The sequence below is a fragment of the Betta splendens genome, chromosome 10 (genome assembly GCF_900634795.4).
Source record: "Betta splendens chromosome 10, fBetSpl5.4, whole genome shotgun sequence".
Lineage (NCBI taxonomy): Eukaryota > Metazoa > Chordata > Actinopteri > Anabantiformes > Osphronemidae > Betta > Betta splendens.
Genome location: NC_040890.2, coordinates 16498577 through 16516064, shown reverse-complemented (window position 1 = coordinate 16516064; position 17488 = coordinate 16498577). Strand labels below are relative to the sequence as shown.

The following is a 17488-nucleotide window of genomic DNA, read 5'->3' as shown; positions in this document are numbered from 1 at the left end:
CTACTGTACAAACAGTGTTTTCTGCACAGCAGTGGCAGTCGTGACCTTGAACTGACTGTAGCTGACGCCTGACATTACGCATGAAAAGGCTTTATTGATCCATCATTTCTTTCCCAGAAACCCGCAAATCTCTCCATCTCAATCTCTTTTTCTCTTGCCGTTTCCTTCCCTTGCCCTCTGGTTCATCCATTCATGGTTACAACCACTGGAACAGCCTCTCCGGCAGCTGGAAACTCGAGATGGCTTAATTTAAACCCCAGGAAGAGGATGGGAACCATATGCGCTAAAAACCAAACACAGGCAGAGGGCACGTTTTATTCAAGAAGTGTGGGGACACCAAAGGGCACCGCGAAATCCGAAAAACCGAAATCACACGACCAGTGTTCAAGTCTACTGACCGTGAATCAAGTTCAAAGGTCACAAGAACTTTCATATGTTTTGAATAGTCACATTTTGCACTGTAAATACAATAAAGCTTATTGGCGTATTAAACAAAGTAACACAACTGGGAAACTTTCAACTCTCTGTCCAGGAAATAACAGAGCTGCCCTTTGGCAAGGCACTTTGTTTAAATCCATGTTATGTATCCATGTGTTTTGTTAGTGGTAGAATCTTGTCCATTTCTAGGCACAAAGACACAAACGCTGCATGAATAAAGCAAAAAACCAGAAGAGAAGTTTGGAGAAGGAAAGGAACCGTGTACGATCCAAAGACACCACATCATGTGTCAAACATGGCGGAGGCAGTGTTGTGGTGTGCGTCAGTGGAGCTAGTGTTTATTGATGATGTGACTGCTGACAAAAGCAGCAGAATGAGTAAGTATGTAGAAGTTTACTCCCTGCTCACATTTAGCCAAATGATACAAAACTGATCCTGCTTCAGGGTTATTATGCTGCATTCAAAACATATCTGTTTATTATATGTCCTGCCTTTGACAATTACAAAAGTTATTATTATTAATTGACTTGTTTTTCTTTTAGACACTTTAAAAGTGTTAAAAATGCCTCAGCTTTTTTTTAAAGGAACATTAAATAGAGATGGACCTACTGTGCAAACAGTGCGAAGCATTAAGCAATCATCAGACTGCAGCTGCTACTAATTTAAAGGTTAATACAATAAATAGGCAGCTTTAATTTTTTGACCACGGCTTTAATTACTTGACCCATGTGAATTTTTTGCTGTCAGACATGAACGCCACATGTTGTTTATGTGCACAAAGCACAGCAGGCCTCGACCCATGAACTGGCTGACGGACATGGAGGAAATGGGTGGATTTTCACACATCCTCTTTGCATTTCACGTTCACTCTCCCTCTGCTCCTCTCACCTTTCTTTTCACTGCTCTGCGGTTTCTCCTCCTGACATTCTCACTCCTGTGGTTTTTATTCTCCATCCCGTCTTGACTGGGCTCCGTCTGAACCACTTGTCTCTCCTGAGGGTCATAGGGGTGACGGAACCTATTTTGGCTGTTAAAGAGCGAGAGGCAGGGTTCATCGTGGACAGGTTGCCCACAAATAGCCACACATGCATTATTCACAAATATGGGGAGTCTCCCATCAAACCTAACAACCGCACAAACATCAGAACATGCAAACGTCACACAAAAAGGCACCTGGCGTATAGAGTCTGACCTAACACTGAAAGTGAAGCACCCGCCAAATGCAAGATTTCCATTAGCATTTGTTTCAATAGCTGATTTCAGTGCCCAGTAGGTCCACATCCTTCCCTCTTCCAAGAAAAATGTCTCATGCTTAATAAACACCAGACACGTGCCTGTAAATGCTGGCGGCTGCTTGACAGATGCCAACTCCAGTGGCTGCTTTGGCAGGTCACCATTTTATTTTGGCTACAAAGCTAAATAGTGCAAATAGCACTGGCCACCACTGGGTCACGTATAAAACGCTCTGTGGTTCCAGTGCGGAGCTGCTGTGTTAAAATGGACTGTAAAATGTCAACAATTATGATTCGGACGCACAACACACAAAGCCTCTGCAGGATTTTGCCTATTTGTAGGAGATTTAAACCCTTTGACTGCAGCTGTCGACCATAAGGCCAAACATTCAGGGCATTGTTGACGTTGCGCATGTAAATGGCTCATTCAATATTTGTGGTTTTTGCAAGGCGAAAAGACAGATCTCCCTCCTCAACTGGCTTTAATAGTCTAATTGGTTTTGTTAGAACAAAGTTGGAGGACGCTGTGAATGGTTTTTATAAAAACAAACAGACTGATGGGTGAAGCATGCACTACTGGAAAACCACAAGGAACCGAATAGGGGGACAATGTTAATGAGAAAGACAGCAAGAGCTGAGTGCAAGGCAGAAACATAGAGAATAAGATGGACAACGAATGAGACGCTTTACTAAAACAAGCACTTTAAAATATTCTAACACACCATGTTTTAATAACCCAAAAATCAACTCTGTCATTATTCTGCTCACATTTTCCAGCAGGACCTACGTTTTCACACCTTCCCTCAACACATTCGGCTGCATTGTGTGTGTGTGTGTGTGTGTGTGTGTGTGTGTGTGTGTGTGTGTGTGTGTGTGTGTGTGTGTGTGTGTGTGTGTGTGTGTGTGTGTCTGTAAAGGCCTTGACCCAGTTACTACAGCCAGGTTTCTGGGGTTTTCTGTTTTTTGTCTGACCACATGTGTCTGCGGTGGGAGGAGCTGACACCTGACAGATGCCATGAGGCTCAAAAAGACACACTCACAGAAACACGCAAGTAGATGCGCTTTACAAACTCATCCATATAAAGGAGAAAACCCATATATATAAAATACTCCAAATAGTTGACTTGACCAAGATAATACAGATTAATTACACATAATCAAATTCATTTATAAAACGTAGACATTTACTGGAGAAAGTGCTGGTACTGATAACTACAGGTTGCAGCAGCTTCTCTTAGGGCAAATCTGCCATTTGCAATCAGAGAACATGTATTTTTCTTCCTAAACTCCTTAAATTCATGTCAGAGGGATGATCAAGCAATAATACAGTACTATATGTGTTAATTTGTAGAACTTAAACCTAATGAAGAACAGCCTCGTCCTATTTGCAGGCCAACTGTGTGAACTGGATCAACAAGCTTACTATTAACAGCAAATGTATGAAAAATACTTATGATTTCTACCTTTTCACATGGATCATAATGTGTGATGCAAATTTTATCATACACTGTTCAAAAAATTGAAACTCACAATCCACCATGAATGGAATTTTGTATCACTAATATTACAATTACAGACCTAAGAGCTGAACTCAGGCACCATTATGAACACAACTCTTCAGGAGTAACACATAGTGTAGGTGCTTTCAATTGCCTCCGTCCACACATTGGTCAAATGAGTAGGATGAAAACATTTTATCCTGCAGCAAACATACAGTGCACACTGTGTGTGTCTTCATTAAGCCCCCAATAGGAGTCAGGCAAACAGACAGACTGAGGCGGTCAGTTCCATCATCTGTCACATTTATGGTTTGCAGGTCTCACATCCGTCATCAGTATCTCATTAAAAGAGAAACTTGAGAGACGCCGGCTGGTAAAGTCATTTACGCACAATAGTGTGCGGTAACTGCTCACACCTATAAAAACACAGGGCAGACCATACGACTGCGTCCAGAGGTCACAGGAAACAGATTATGGTGTTACAGTAATGTCAAACAATTGAATTTTACCGCAACATATCGTAAACAACAGTTCATTAATAATGTTAAATTTTAAATAAACGAGATTTTAAAGAAACGAAAAGTTTCAAACTCACTGCAGACAAATGAAAATCCTGTGCAGACATTAGCACTTTCACACAGGAAATCCAGGGTGTGACAGGTATTTTTTCAGTAATTGGTCTGTGTTAGTGTGACTAATGGATTTTTAAGTATATTATATAACAAACTAAACTGTTCACGTCAATTTTACCAATTTAAACCAATAAAAACTGCATTTCTTTTTATTGTAATTCCTTTCTTTCCTTTCATTCATAGAAATATCCTGACTGAATATTTAAGGAGCTTAATAGTTCTAATAAATTCCGAACTTAAGACTTTAACAAACTTTTTCCACGAAATCTGAAACTGATTCAAAGCTGGACCATTTTTCATACAAGAACGTTTTAGTAATATGCTAAAAAAAAATTGGCCACTACCAATTTTGGCAACACAGCATCCAGTGAAAGGAAAAAGCTAAGCTAGGTCAGTTCTTGGAAGATTCGAGATTTAATGGCCTGTAAAACAATATTTTATATTATTAGTTTATTTCTTAAGAAACATTTAGGTAAATAAACTAATTAAGTAAAAAGTTACACTAGCTGCTCTGTTAGAATAGGGACAAGGCTGCATTAAGCTTAATATGAATCAACTCAGTTTAATTTAAAATTAAAAGATCAAATTGAATGTTGAGTGATAATTATAGTCTAAACCCCGTATATGTATTGCACATGGCAGTTTTGGTGACAGCTATTTTGTATTTATTAGCACCTGCTGTAAAATCACCCATGAAATGTCTCAAGATGCTACAACCAAGCTTCCACCGGTCCAAAGCCTGAGTTGGCTTCATGAGGAATCACCTGAGGTCACCATCAGGCCGGCTCATGGACACAGCAGGTGCTCCATATTACTGCATTGGTGATCGGCTGTGTTCTTATGAACCGCAGGATTTCATGACAGAATAGTAGTATTACCTAATCGTTCCTCCGAGGAGGACAGTAAATCTCTGAACAGGCAGACACCAGAACAACACGGGATGATGTTCCTGGCTGACTCGCTGACGGGTCGCGTCTCTCGTTTGTCTCTTCCTACACTTTTGCCATGAAGAAATGTCTGCATTTTTATGGGACACCGGGAGTGAGCGAACACAGTATGTCCGTACTGAAGAGGAACTCTGTGATCACATAGCAAAAACAAAAAGTACATCATTTCTCCAGACACCACATCTGATATGAAACCAAGTCCTCACTGGAGGTTTGTGAGTGTGTTTTTGCATTGTTATTAAACCTGCGCATTTTTTATGACTGCAGTTGTTGTTTAATGGCATCCACTGCTCAATGCATGGTCCTTTGTCCAATGGTATCTAAGTTCAACTTCAACAGGCCTTCAATCAGACTTTGATTCAATGAGCTCATACAATTTAATACAAAGCATTGCGGTTCATCCTTGTTACTGTATGTGACGCCTCATTGGAATTCTCACGTTTTGGCTTTTGTTGTAGGTTTAACCTCAACCTTTAAGCTGACAACATCCCCCAACATGCTGAGGGAATCATATGACCCCTATGTCTGCAGAAACAATTCTAGACTGTTGTAGAAAAAAAAATCTTTTGGCGTCACCAGAAAATGAGAAATGGTTTTCTCTTTCTCCTGCACTCCAGCTTGACAAGTCATTGAGTCTAATATCAAGTTATAAAATCGTATTCTTCTAAAGCAAGAGATGCTGGACCTGCCAAAAGGCCGAGCTGACTTACGAAGGTGCTGGCTTGTTTAAGCAATTTTGAAGTGATGTTATCATGATACCTCTGGAGCTATTGCTCCCATTTTATAATGTCATCACCATTTAAAGTTAATTCTCAAAAGGATATTAAAAAGTACAGCGTAATTCAAAGTATTTTCAGTGTTACTCATTTATTTGATTTAATTAATTTTTTAGATAAAAAGGATATGCCCTCAGAGATTACCAGTTTTCCTTAGGCTGCTGTAATAATTTGCTATCCTCCCTTGTGTCTTCATTTGCAAACTATTAGTAACTAATCTGTGTGAAAACCCAACAGCTGCACAAACCTCTGTCCAAAAGATTTCTTTTCCCACTTCATCTTCAGGAGACGCGCTAACAACCAAGTAAAGGAACAGAAGGGCTCACATTGATGGTTATCCATAGTATCAAGGAAAAATATTTAATTTCATTCACAGACATTGGAAATTTGCTCATTTTTTGCTGTGGATTTAGTAAATTGATTTAGTTTTAATTAAAGCTGTGAAAGATGTGATACGATGAGACTGTGGACACTGTTAAATACCCGTGTGTTCACCTCAACAATAAAGTGGACTGGTCTAAAAACACGGACGCTCTGTACAAGAAGGGCTGAGTTCAGGCAGAGACAGGAAGAGACTCAACAAGCTGCTTCAGAAGGCCGGCTCTGTCCTGGGCTGCAGACTGGAGTCCATGGAGGAGGTGAAGGACAGGAGGATGCTGGTAAACTAACATCCATCACGGAGAACCCCTCCACCCCCTGCACCACCGTAGAGGCTCTGAGCAGCTCCTTCAGCACCAGACCGTTACACCCACAGTGAAGGTAGGAGCTACTGCAGGTCATTCCTCCCACAGACATCCGACTGTACAGCAGAACACTGCACTGACACACAATTGTCACGATCCGTTGTTGAGCAGTGTCTCGGGTCTCCACTATCAATGATAATGGTTGCCTCTGTTGCCACTGTGAATATGTAGGGATGCAGAGACAACACTGATACCTTATTTCTGCATAACGTATTTCTGAAGTATGCACAAGTATTCTTGATACAAGTATTTACTAGTATTACTGTTTTTACTGTTGGTGTGTACTTTCCTGTTGGTGTTTTTACTGGTATTACTGTTGTTTACTGTTGTTTTTATTGCACTATTATTACTGTTGTTTTCCTTTTACACATTTATTTTACTGCTGGTGTTTTACTTTTCTTTTTATCCATCAGCTGCTGCTGTAAACAAAGACTTCCCCATTGTGGGATTAATAAAGTCGTATCCTATCGTATATCTGGTTACACTGTCTGTGATGTATATTTCATATACTATATGCAGCGATTACCAATGTGATACGATGTGATTTACCATATTTATGTTAATGTTAATGTAATTTAGCCGACAAACACAAAGCAATAAAATTATGCAATGCGCTTGTTTTACACAAGTTTCCTCTCTGGTTGGAGACTTTAACACACCTGGCTCACAAACCTAAGAATGTTCAAGATTAACAAGACCTGTCACACTTGTAAAAGGTCAGACCAAACGATTGATCTGTACTCCAGAGGTAACTCCACACACACAGCGTCTGCCATGTTTGTTGCTCCTAACAATAGCAAAATTGCAAGTCGGTGCTGCTCCATGAAAATGAACTGTATAAGGACTTAAAGGACTGAAGCTATGAGTGAGAATCTCACCAATATCTGGATAAAGTCTTATTAAAAAAACATCATACTGTACCTGGAAGTGCTTCAGTGTAAACTCCTATTGACCCACTACACCAGACTACTTTGGATTTGCCTCATTTCCTTAAGAGTGGAACTTTTTATTTTTGAATGTAGTGGCTTTACAGCTGGATGCCTCATGCTCTAATTCCAAGCTACTGGCTTTATAGCACGTCACAGACTCAGTAATGGGCAAGTCCAGACCCCTAAATGATTCTTCAGTGTAGCTTGTAAACATTTGTGGCTCCACAGTGCCGTCGATGAATGAAGTTGACCCCTATTTTCTGCTGGAAAGCTTCTAGTTATACATTTCTAAGGAAAAGAGCATTTGTTATATAGTCATGACGATGACGTGTGCAATGTTTTTGACAAAATAACCAAATGTGTGAGAATAATAAAAAATACATATTTCATACAGTCACTTTGAATAAATGTTTATATGCATATCGTGTTATTGATGCCTTACTTGTAGTGACGTTTAGGTTTAACAACGCATCCCACAGTGCTGTCAGCTTCATTTATTTTCAGTGGAAAAGTCAAAGCACCATCAGGCTTCTGCAACAGGGCTTCATCTTTCTACAGTCTAAACATTTCAGTCACGCCTCACCGCAGCAACGTGAAGAAGACTGCACGTTTTAGCAACTGTGTTAACAACTGCCCAGACTTGATTTAATTAATACTTTTTACTTTGCTTTTTTTGGATGAAAAATGCAATGTGCTGTAATGCTTAACTGTTTCTCCCCCTCCATCATCTTAACAGAAAAATGAAACCGACTTTAACACTGTTTTCTCTTCTTGGAATATTTACAATTTTTGACAAAATCGACCCACACTGTATTGTACAATATTTTAAGTAATAGGAGTAAAAACTGCACCAAAACCCAGGATAACTGTGCTGGAAAATGAAGCTCTCATTTAATTTTTTAACTTTCATTTTTGTTGCAAACGTGCCCTGTAAATCATTTCCTTTATACCTCCGGCTGGGGGTTCACTGCCTCACCGCAGGGTGGGAGGAAGCATGATGGGAAAACCATGATAGGACCTCACTTTAGTGGGTCAAAGAGAGACAGAGATGAAGAAAAGCAACACGAGAGGCTGAGGTAGGAGAAGCCATCTACACTGGATGAGTGAAAGAGACACAAAGACAGTAGGGGGTAAAAAAGAAATACTGTATAGTCAGACAAAGAAAAGAATAAAAACAGAAGTATATGAAGACATAAAACCACACTGAAGGTAATAAAATTCAGATTCCCCCTTTCAAAACATATTTATGCAACCAATGGATCTCCACAAGCGGCCAAAGAGGCAGAACAACTGAACTTAAAGTAAGACATAAAAAATATAAATGAATGCATAGTAGTAGTAGAATGAAGGAAGAAAATGTAAATTATGAATTAGTTTCAACAACGTCCTAGGATTTAATATATCACAAATCCTTTTCATAGACCTATTAGATTACATTTATACAGATGTTCTAAAGACCGAATTAGGCAGCTATGGAAAGTTAATATGTTCAGTGTAGTGCAGTCTGTCTACACAAACGTAAAATTAAAGCAGTCACTCAACAAACATAGACGCAAAAACAGGAAATAACTATGTATATAAAACGCACAAATACAGACTAATGCAGATGACAACATTTTTGTTGCAGTGGCTTAAAGGGACATGATGAGGACGGCAGAAATGTAGAGTTTCAATGGTTACAGCCAGTGACGCGTCACTCACTAATTGCTCCTAAATATGGCACTGACTGTCACTGTGAGTTTGCCATGTGCAAATCTGCTTTGTGCAAAGGTGAAAAAGTCAATCCAGGTGCCAACTGGTCAGCCAATCATTATGAAAGAGAGAGAGAGAAGAAGCAAGAATAGCATGGTCAGCAGCCATGCTTTCCTAATAGTAAATTTATATGGGTAGTGTTTTAATACTCTGTGGTCATCTAATACCCTGGGCCAGGTCTGTTCATCCATAATTCTCCAATATAAATGGCTTTCGTCTTGACATCTACTGTTGGCTTGTGTGACTGTGGTGGGTTTTTGTGATTGATGACACAAACATTTAACAAAGGCAGCTGCAACACCAGCAGTCTGTTTCTGTGGAGTAAAGCAGTGGGGCTCAGATAATGTATCATCACAGGGTTGAGGCAGGACGCACAGTTTATATGGTTGACATCCCATGTAACCAATGTAACAGCCAACACAGAAACCAAGATGGGAGAAATCAGAAGTATTTATTCACTAGAGGTTTAAAATTCTAGTTCAATTTTCAACAAAGAAGCACAACAGCAACCTCAAAAATTTTATACTATAAACACAAGTGACCAGAGTGATCCAACGATCCACAGTTGCACAGATATACAATATTACCACTGGCTTCCTGTCTCCTGTTTCTACTCTGAGAAAGAGTTTCTGCATCTTCCATTAGAGGACACACACACACACACACACACACACACACACACACACACACACACACACACACACACACACACACACACACACACACACACACACACACTTTATCCAAATGTGAAAATTAATGCACATTTGCACAAATTGCTCCCACACGGTGGAGGAAATGGTTCTCAGAAATCAGGGGTGATTATTGGAGTAACAAGGCCTTGGGGGCTGAGTCAAGATTAGGGCAGAAAACATGGTGGGTTTAAATGTACAGACCAGGTGTCAGTGAGAGGTAAAGTGTACTTTTGCCTCTGTGTTGTACGGAACAGAATGACTGAACAGCAATAAATGACATGAATGATTCATCTTTTGTGTTTATCGTGTGGTGTGTCAATACACGTGACGCTGCATCTGTTTGTGTGCACGTCTGTTTATCAGTATTTCCAGATTCACCATCGTCAGCCCTCACCCGCTCTTCAACAAAGCCGGAGCGCAAAAACAATGACCTCACATCTTTTCGCCATAGCAACATTGGCCATCAACCTAACAACAAGCTCTGTTACTTTGTTTGCCGGCTGTTCGGCCTATTGAGCTGACATTTGGTCAGCCCTCAGCGGCCTCGTGACATTCACCCGTTCGCTTAATCGATGTGTTAAGCTGCGCTTCCTATTTCCTGTCGTTCAACGATGTGACTTGGATACAAAGTAAATCCCAGCTTGTAAACCAGTCCTGGACAATATTTCTTAGCTATGAAAGTTTGTAGCTGCACATAAAAAGGGCTAAATCCTTGCTTATATGAATCACCAGAGAGGCTACTGAGCACAGAAAACGAATTTGCAAGAAGGTCTAGGAACAGAAATCTTAAGGAAGCTCATCTGACATTTGGATTAGATTAGATAAATCTTGCTCCTTCAGAATTATGTCCTCGTCGTTTCTACTATCCTAACTGCTTTTCCTGCTAAGAACTCGCAGGTGTCACTGGGCGAAAGGTGGTGTGCAGACAGCTGTACTGCGATATAGTAATGGTATGAATGGGCAGGTCCACCTACACTACCCAGCAAAAACCAGGATACTTGTTATAATAATACTATAAATGTTTCTAATTGTATCTATTGATTCATTGGGATTGTCGTTTTTGCAGAACTATGAAGCTTACATTTTAATAATATAAAGGGTGATAATGCACCAAACCAAAAGAATGGATGAGATGAATTAAATGTGTCACCACTCTCAGCCTCGTCGCTTCCACCTTCAGTGAAAGCAAACACAGTGCAGCACTGTTCAGCTACAAGCGTGGCGATGAGTTAACTTTCCTTCCCTGAATGACACAGACAGAAAGCAGACTGGAGTTTCAAGAAGGGCAACTGGTCCGTGTGGTCTGCGCCAATGAGTGCGTAGGTGTTTTGGTTTGTGTTTGTAAAAACGTGACCATATGGAAATCATTACATGTGGGCTGATTCAACACGCTGGCATAATACTGAGTTTGCACGTGAGTGTATGGACTGCTGCCTGCCAACTCCATGTTTAGACAAATCAAGCACCACACCCTTCAACTAAAGCTCCACACACATGCACACAGTCTATAACCTAGATGGAAAACACACAACAGCGTTTCCCATAAGTGCAGTAATTACATGTCGCTGGCAATGTGAACACTAAAATATGAAAGTCAGGTTGTGACATTTGGCTTGATCCAGGTGTGATGGTCAAATATCCAGAGCTGAGATGAGTGTCCTTGAAAGCATCACCATCAAAAACAAGAGGTGTAAATATTAACTAAACAGATGTTTTTAAAGCCACCCTTTCTTAGTAAGCTCATAATAAATATAACTGAATATTTTGTTGTATAATTCAACTAACTAACTTATCAACTAATTTTATAACTGATTTAACTGAAACCCCCAAAATACTGTACATCAAATTGACTATGACACAGACAATGTCACTATCTACCTTTCCTGTCATTTAAAACCAATTTTCAGGTGATACAGTGCATGAACCTTTTAGATCATATCTGACAGTGCACACACTGTAAAACGACATTCTACCCATGGAGCTGCTCATGACCTCTGGCAGTGAACCCAGACCTGCTAAAGGCATTAGCCAGTGAATGGCTACTTACAGTTTATAGAGTGGGAGAAAGTGGAGGAGGGAAAGCCAGAGTCAAAGGCCATGAAGGGGGCAATGACGTCACCGACAAGCAGCGAAAGGCTGAGAGACAGAGTGGAGCATGTTGAGGAGTTTTGTAATACGGGGAAGGAGGGGGAGGAAAAAATGGGGAAAGGAGAGAAAGGAGAGTGGAGACAGGGGTGAAACTCCTGAAAGACATAAATAGGCGAAAGACGGCTTCAAGCCTCGCAGTCACTCTTCCTGACAGCCACATCCAAGCTCTCCTCTCCCTTCTCCTCACCTCCAGCCCTCCTCTTCATCTGCTGCAACCCTTCATCCATCTGGACCCGGTGAGTAGTTTCAGCACCATACAATCAGGACTGCAGTCTGCACACGCTAATGAATGGGAGCCGTATTATAAAATGCTTAAACGCTTGCATGCAACATCGCTGAAGTAGTTCAAGCTTATTTTCTTTAGTGTTTTTTAATTACTATATCCAATCACATAAGGTAAGGATCAACATGGAAGTAATGAGACATATAGGTGGAACAAATTATATTTGCATATTTGTCACTGGAGGATAATAAAATACAGTTCTAAATTCTAAATGTCAGACAGGAATACTCTGTTAAATGATATATAAATAATATAAAGCCCAAATTCTCACCACATTCTGTAAATCTAAGCAGTGGAAAAATAGGGACTGCATCTTCCCTCTGACTAATAATATAAACCATAAAAGGTACTCATTCTAAATGTCTATCATTTCTATTCCCATCTTGTTTATTTACCATATTATAGGTTCTTCATTCTTCCCCAAACCTTTATCATCATGAAGACCACAAGCATCTTCTCGCAGGTGCTTTGCCATCTGATTGCCATGACGCTGACCCTGCGCCAAGGCGTTCATCCACTGCCGGTTCCCACTGACATTCCCATATGCACCGCCTCAGAAACGGCCCAGTACAGCCTAACATTTACTGGCAAATGGACCCAGGCAGCTTTCCCTAAACAGTATCCCGTCTACCGTCCCCCGGCTCAGTGGTCAAACCTTATTGGTAAGTGAGACACTAGAGCCAATACAGGCATCATCCTGCATTATAAAAACCCGGCATTCATAGCTATATTAAATGAATGCCGTGTACATGTTTAAACATAAGTCTGTTATGATCTCTGGTCCTTTGTCCCTGTTCTCAGGTGTGACCCACAGCTCTGACTACCACATGTGGCAGCGTAATGACTTTGCCAGCAACGGAGTGAGAGAGTTCGCGGAGAAAGGCGAGGCCTGGACGGTCATGAAGGAAGTTGAGGCGGCCGGCGAGCGCATTCAGAGCGTTTATGGGATCCTGTCCGCTCCCGCTGCCGTGGGAGGGACCGGCCAGATGAACACCCAGTTTGAGGTCTTTGCCAGGCACTCGTATGTAAGTTACTCAATACCTGCTTCTCTTCAGTTTGGATCAGGGCATTAGATGCATCCGAGTGATGAACTGGGCTACGTCTGGTACTATTTTAAACTGGTACTGTTTAAAATACAGCTGATTGCTTGCGTGTTTGCATTTGTTGTTGCCATGCTGCATTAGCTTAACAAAAACCTTATTATTACCAACAGTAAATCCAGGCAAAGCTATAACATTAGGGTGATAAAAACAAAGTTAATGCACTAAGCATCTTTTCAGCCAAGTAATAACCACTTGTACTCCTGTTAATTGTTGAAAATTAAAGGATTTACGCATTCAGACTTAAAGGAAAACACATTAGGCCTTTTAAACATTCCTGATGCAGCAAAATGCTTAATGGTGGAATAAAACCAGCTCTAAACTGTTATTTTTGCTTTTCTGGACTGAACTGCATACAATCCTTCCAAAATGTTAGTAAGACTATTTTTTTCCTACAAATTATGTAAAACTCTGGAAGGAATTTATTTCAGGAACGCTAATACTAGACATGCAATTCAGAGAGTTGGAAGTGAGGGTGTTGTGAGGGTCCTCGTTGCAAAAATGAATCAAATTACCTCCACCAGTCTCTTTGTAGCTGCTGCAAGTGAAATAAAACACCAAAACGAACATTTTAAATATAAAATGTGTCTTGTCTTTTCCCTTATTTCTTTTTCCTGTTCTATGCTTCAACCCCCCCATGCTTCACTGCTTCCACCTGCAGCTGTCATTCATAGTTCGGATTGTTCCAAGCCCAGACTGGTTTGTGGGTGTGGACAGTGTCGACCTGTGCGATGGTGACCACTGGAAAGACAACGTGTCGCTGCACCTCTACCCGTACGACGCCGGAACCGACAGCGGATTCACCTTCTCCTCTCCAAACTTTGAAACCATGCCACAGGACAGAATCACTCAGGTGCACAAAGAACTGATTATTACAAAGAACATGAATCTCATTGATGCTGCTGTCCTGTTCTAATCTCTACCGACACATCTTCATTCTTTAGATTTTATTACTGGTCTGTTTTCCCCTCCGTAGATCACCGCTTCGTTTCCCAGCCACCCAGCCAACTCCTTCTACTACCCGCGCCTTAAGCACCTCCCTCCCATCGCCAAGGTGACGCTGACCAAGATAAAGAAGACCAACCAGATTATTAGCCTGCTGCTGGAGCCCACCCAGTCCAACCAACTGCCAACAGGAAACGAGATTGAAGACACACTCATAAGTAAGTCTGAAGAACACAAATATGAAGAATTTCAAAGTCAGTCACTGGTCCTGCAAATAATCAAATACACAAAACAAAAAAATGAACTACCAAAGTATTCATGTATGATATGCATTGGGATTATGACAATGCATTACAAATGTGTCAGAATAAACCATTTACTTCATGAGGATTTCTCATTTGTCTTTTGCTGACTCAGCTAAAAGCATTTGGGAAGCATTATGGGCCACACACACGTGATCGCTTCCAACCAGAAACCAGAGAAGCCAAGTGAGCATTAGAAACAGCCAGGAGCACATCTGGCATCCAGTGGAAATGTCTAAAGATGTGATATGGGGAAAGAACATAAAATAACATTTTAGGAAACTACTATGCAAAGATGTTCACAGGTTGTGACACAAAATAGGAGGCAGGGTGTTTAAACAAGACCTGGTGGTTTAACTTAAAGCTGGATTTACTTAAAGTTGGTTCCACACTGTTAAATTTTAACAGATCCAGTTGTACAGATTGGTGGCAACAGTAAAAGAGCCCAACTGTAGGAACAAATAGGAAATAATGAACTGTGTGCTAAACTACACAGTGTAAGACCCAACTGCTCTGGGTGTTCGCTGCCATCACACAGAGGTAAAACAAAGACCTACATGAAAACACAGCTCACCGCAGACAGTCTAAATAAAATATGTAACCAGTGAAAAGGTCACTCTGGCACTGATCACTATCTGTGGTAATCAGATGTTCAGGGTTACTGCAAACATTTGACTCAGCATCACAGACTACAAGACTGTCTCCCTGACTACCCATCAACAAACAACAGAGAGGGGCCAAGAATCTGCTGGGGCTTCCTCCCAGTGCTCCATTATATCCCTGCAGTTGTTTATCTTTCCCCTATGTTTTTTCTCCAGGGCTTGAACAATTTTCTGTATAGATTTGCTTTCACCTGCTCCAAATCTGTTAAGACATACAGCACTGATGTCGATTAGATAAATGAACATTGCTCATTTTAGTTTACCCTTTCTTCTGTCTTAAAGATGTACCTGCTTTCACCAGACATGCATGTTCCATCTGTCCATCCATCTACTGTATGCAGATGCCATACTGTCTCGCCTCCTTCTGCTTTTCTACTCTAACTAACCAACAACCAGGTCTGTGATACCTATTAACTCTACAGACGCACACAAGTTGGGCCATGTTGAGCCAAGTTCACAAGGTTGGAGATGTTGGGTATTATCCTTTGGGATGGCACATAAATTAATATGAAAAACCTGCATTACAGCTGATGTGCCTATTAGCAAGATGGGAAGTGTTAGTCAGCTACACTGGACTCATTCAGTGAGTCTAACTTAAGGAAGCATTTTTCAGTTTTATGACAGACAAATTGTCTGAGGTGGCTGCAGGAATTTTCCTATTTATGTAATGTCTCCTTTCCATTTAGAGCTATAAAAGGAAACTCTAAAAGCTTTTTATAAAGGTCTGTACAAAAAATTGCTCCTTGTAACAGCTGGAAAGCAATAGATCAACGACAAATAAAGTGTAAATGTGAGGCTCTAATGCTGCACACGTCTTTCTGCAGACACTCCTCTGGACTGTGAGGCGTCAGTGTGGTCTCCTTGGGGCCTGTGCAAAGGCAAATGTGGAGAGTCAGGTGTGCAGCACCGCACACGCTACATCCTCATGCACCCCGCCAACAACGGAGCAGTTTGCCCCCCGCTGGAGGAGGAGAGGAAGTGCTTCCCAGACAACTGTTTATGACTAGGCCAAGAAACCCGGGACATGAAAGACAGAAAAAAGGGGAGAGACAAGAAAGACAGAAAGGCCAGAAGAGGAAAGAAAGGACGAAGACGGGGGAAACCGCAATAGAAAGATAGTAGTGCGTTAGCAGAAATAGTATGATCCTGATTTACTTTCTGTTGAAGTAACCTATTGCACTGATTTAACGAGCCTCTCATCCTCAAGACAAACTGATAGCTCTGACAGTACTAGAAAGGTGTAATTTGGCAAAATTGCTACTAGACACCAATTTAGTTTTGGCAGAATATCAAAACTGTCTACAGATACAACAACACGGTTTTAGACAGACATTAAAAGTCTATTTGCTTTAACTTCCAATCCCTATAAATGATAATTCATCTGAAGTCCACACATCCAAGAAAAACCTGAATAAGAAAATTCAAATAATTTAAGCAAAGAAGTACCAACAGAAAAGAAATTCAGACTTGAATCCAAGCAGTGTTGTTTATCAAGGCAACATGGATGTTTTCGTCAAGAACAGAACATATTTATTAACAGGATTTTAACCTGTAGTGTACAGTATTAAATCTGATGTATTGATCTATATTGTAATGTTTGTATTCATTTAGGTTATAAGATAATAGTTTAATGCAGAAAGCAGTTTTTTAATGCTTTGTATGATCAATAAAATGTAAATTGATCTTAATACTTTGTGATGTAATTGATATTTATTACTTTATTACTTTAAGATCCCACTAATAGCAATAGCAAATTTCATTTATGAAAAAAATGTTTGAATGAAAATCATGCCTGTTCTCTACGTAATGTATATGTAAATCTAAACCACATACTGTACGTGGGCTTACTTAAATTTGGACTAGAACTGGGTCTGCAGGATTGGACTGAGTGCAGGGAGATGTATTTTAACCCGATCTGGGTTTCAAGCCTTGTAACTTGCCAAGAATGACCGTAACGAAGTGTTGGTCATAAAACGAATAGAGTTGCTCACCAACAATTTAAAAGAGTTCACTAGAAGTTAATTTAGTTCCCGGGGCCTCACATCTCATAGAGCTCACTACATGCTGTGATCCAGTGCAGCATATCACTCTATGAAGCTGGAGACAGGCCAGAACAGGCCCCAGTTACATGTAGTGGCCTCTTTTTGCAGATGACGTGTGTGAGCAGAATGAAGACAACACAAGTTGAAACAGATTGAAAAATGGCCTCTTCAGTGGACATTATTGCTGTAAATAAGTAAAACAGAGATTTGCCGAAAACCTACCCCTACCCATAAGGCAACACGAAAACCATATTGCAGATGACATACTGAATAGCTATAAGAGCTAAACATCTGGTGTATGAGGGAGTTCCTTCCGCTCTGAATGAGGCAGAGGAAAATTACTGCGAGGATCAGGAGAAACAG

The 17488-nt window shown here is 40.6% G+C and overlaps 2 protein-coding genes across 3 annotated transcripts in view; one reads left to right on the top strand and one right to left on the bottom strand.

Annotated features, from left to right (window-relative positions):
- Positions 1-17488, bottom strand: part of maea (macrophage erythroblast attacher, E3 ubiquitin ligase) — a 52535-nt gene that overhangs the window by 34097 nt on the left and 950 nt on the right. The window lies entirely within an intron of this gene.
- On the top strand, positions 11887-16765 carry spon2b (spondin 2b, extracellular matrix protein). Of its 2 annotated transcripts, XR_008696022.1 has the most exons (7): positions 11887-12027; positions 12480-12736; positions 12876-13099; positions 13836-14027; positions 14151-14337; positions 15366-15805; positions 15908-16044. XR_008696022.1 is itself a non-coding variant. In XM_029164916.3 (6 exons), exons 2-6 carry the CDS (start codon positions 12511-12513, stop codon positions 16084-16086), a joined length of 1008 nt encoding a protein of 335 aa, XP_029020749.1. In that variant the 5' UTR covers positions 11887-12027; positions 12480-12510; the 3' UTR covers positions 16087-16765. The 2 variants fall into 2 exon arrangements, 1 of the variants encoding a protein (XP_029020749.1); XM_029164916.3 differs by lacking the exon at positions 15366-15805 and having other exon boundaries at positions 15908-16765.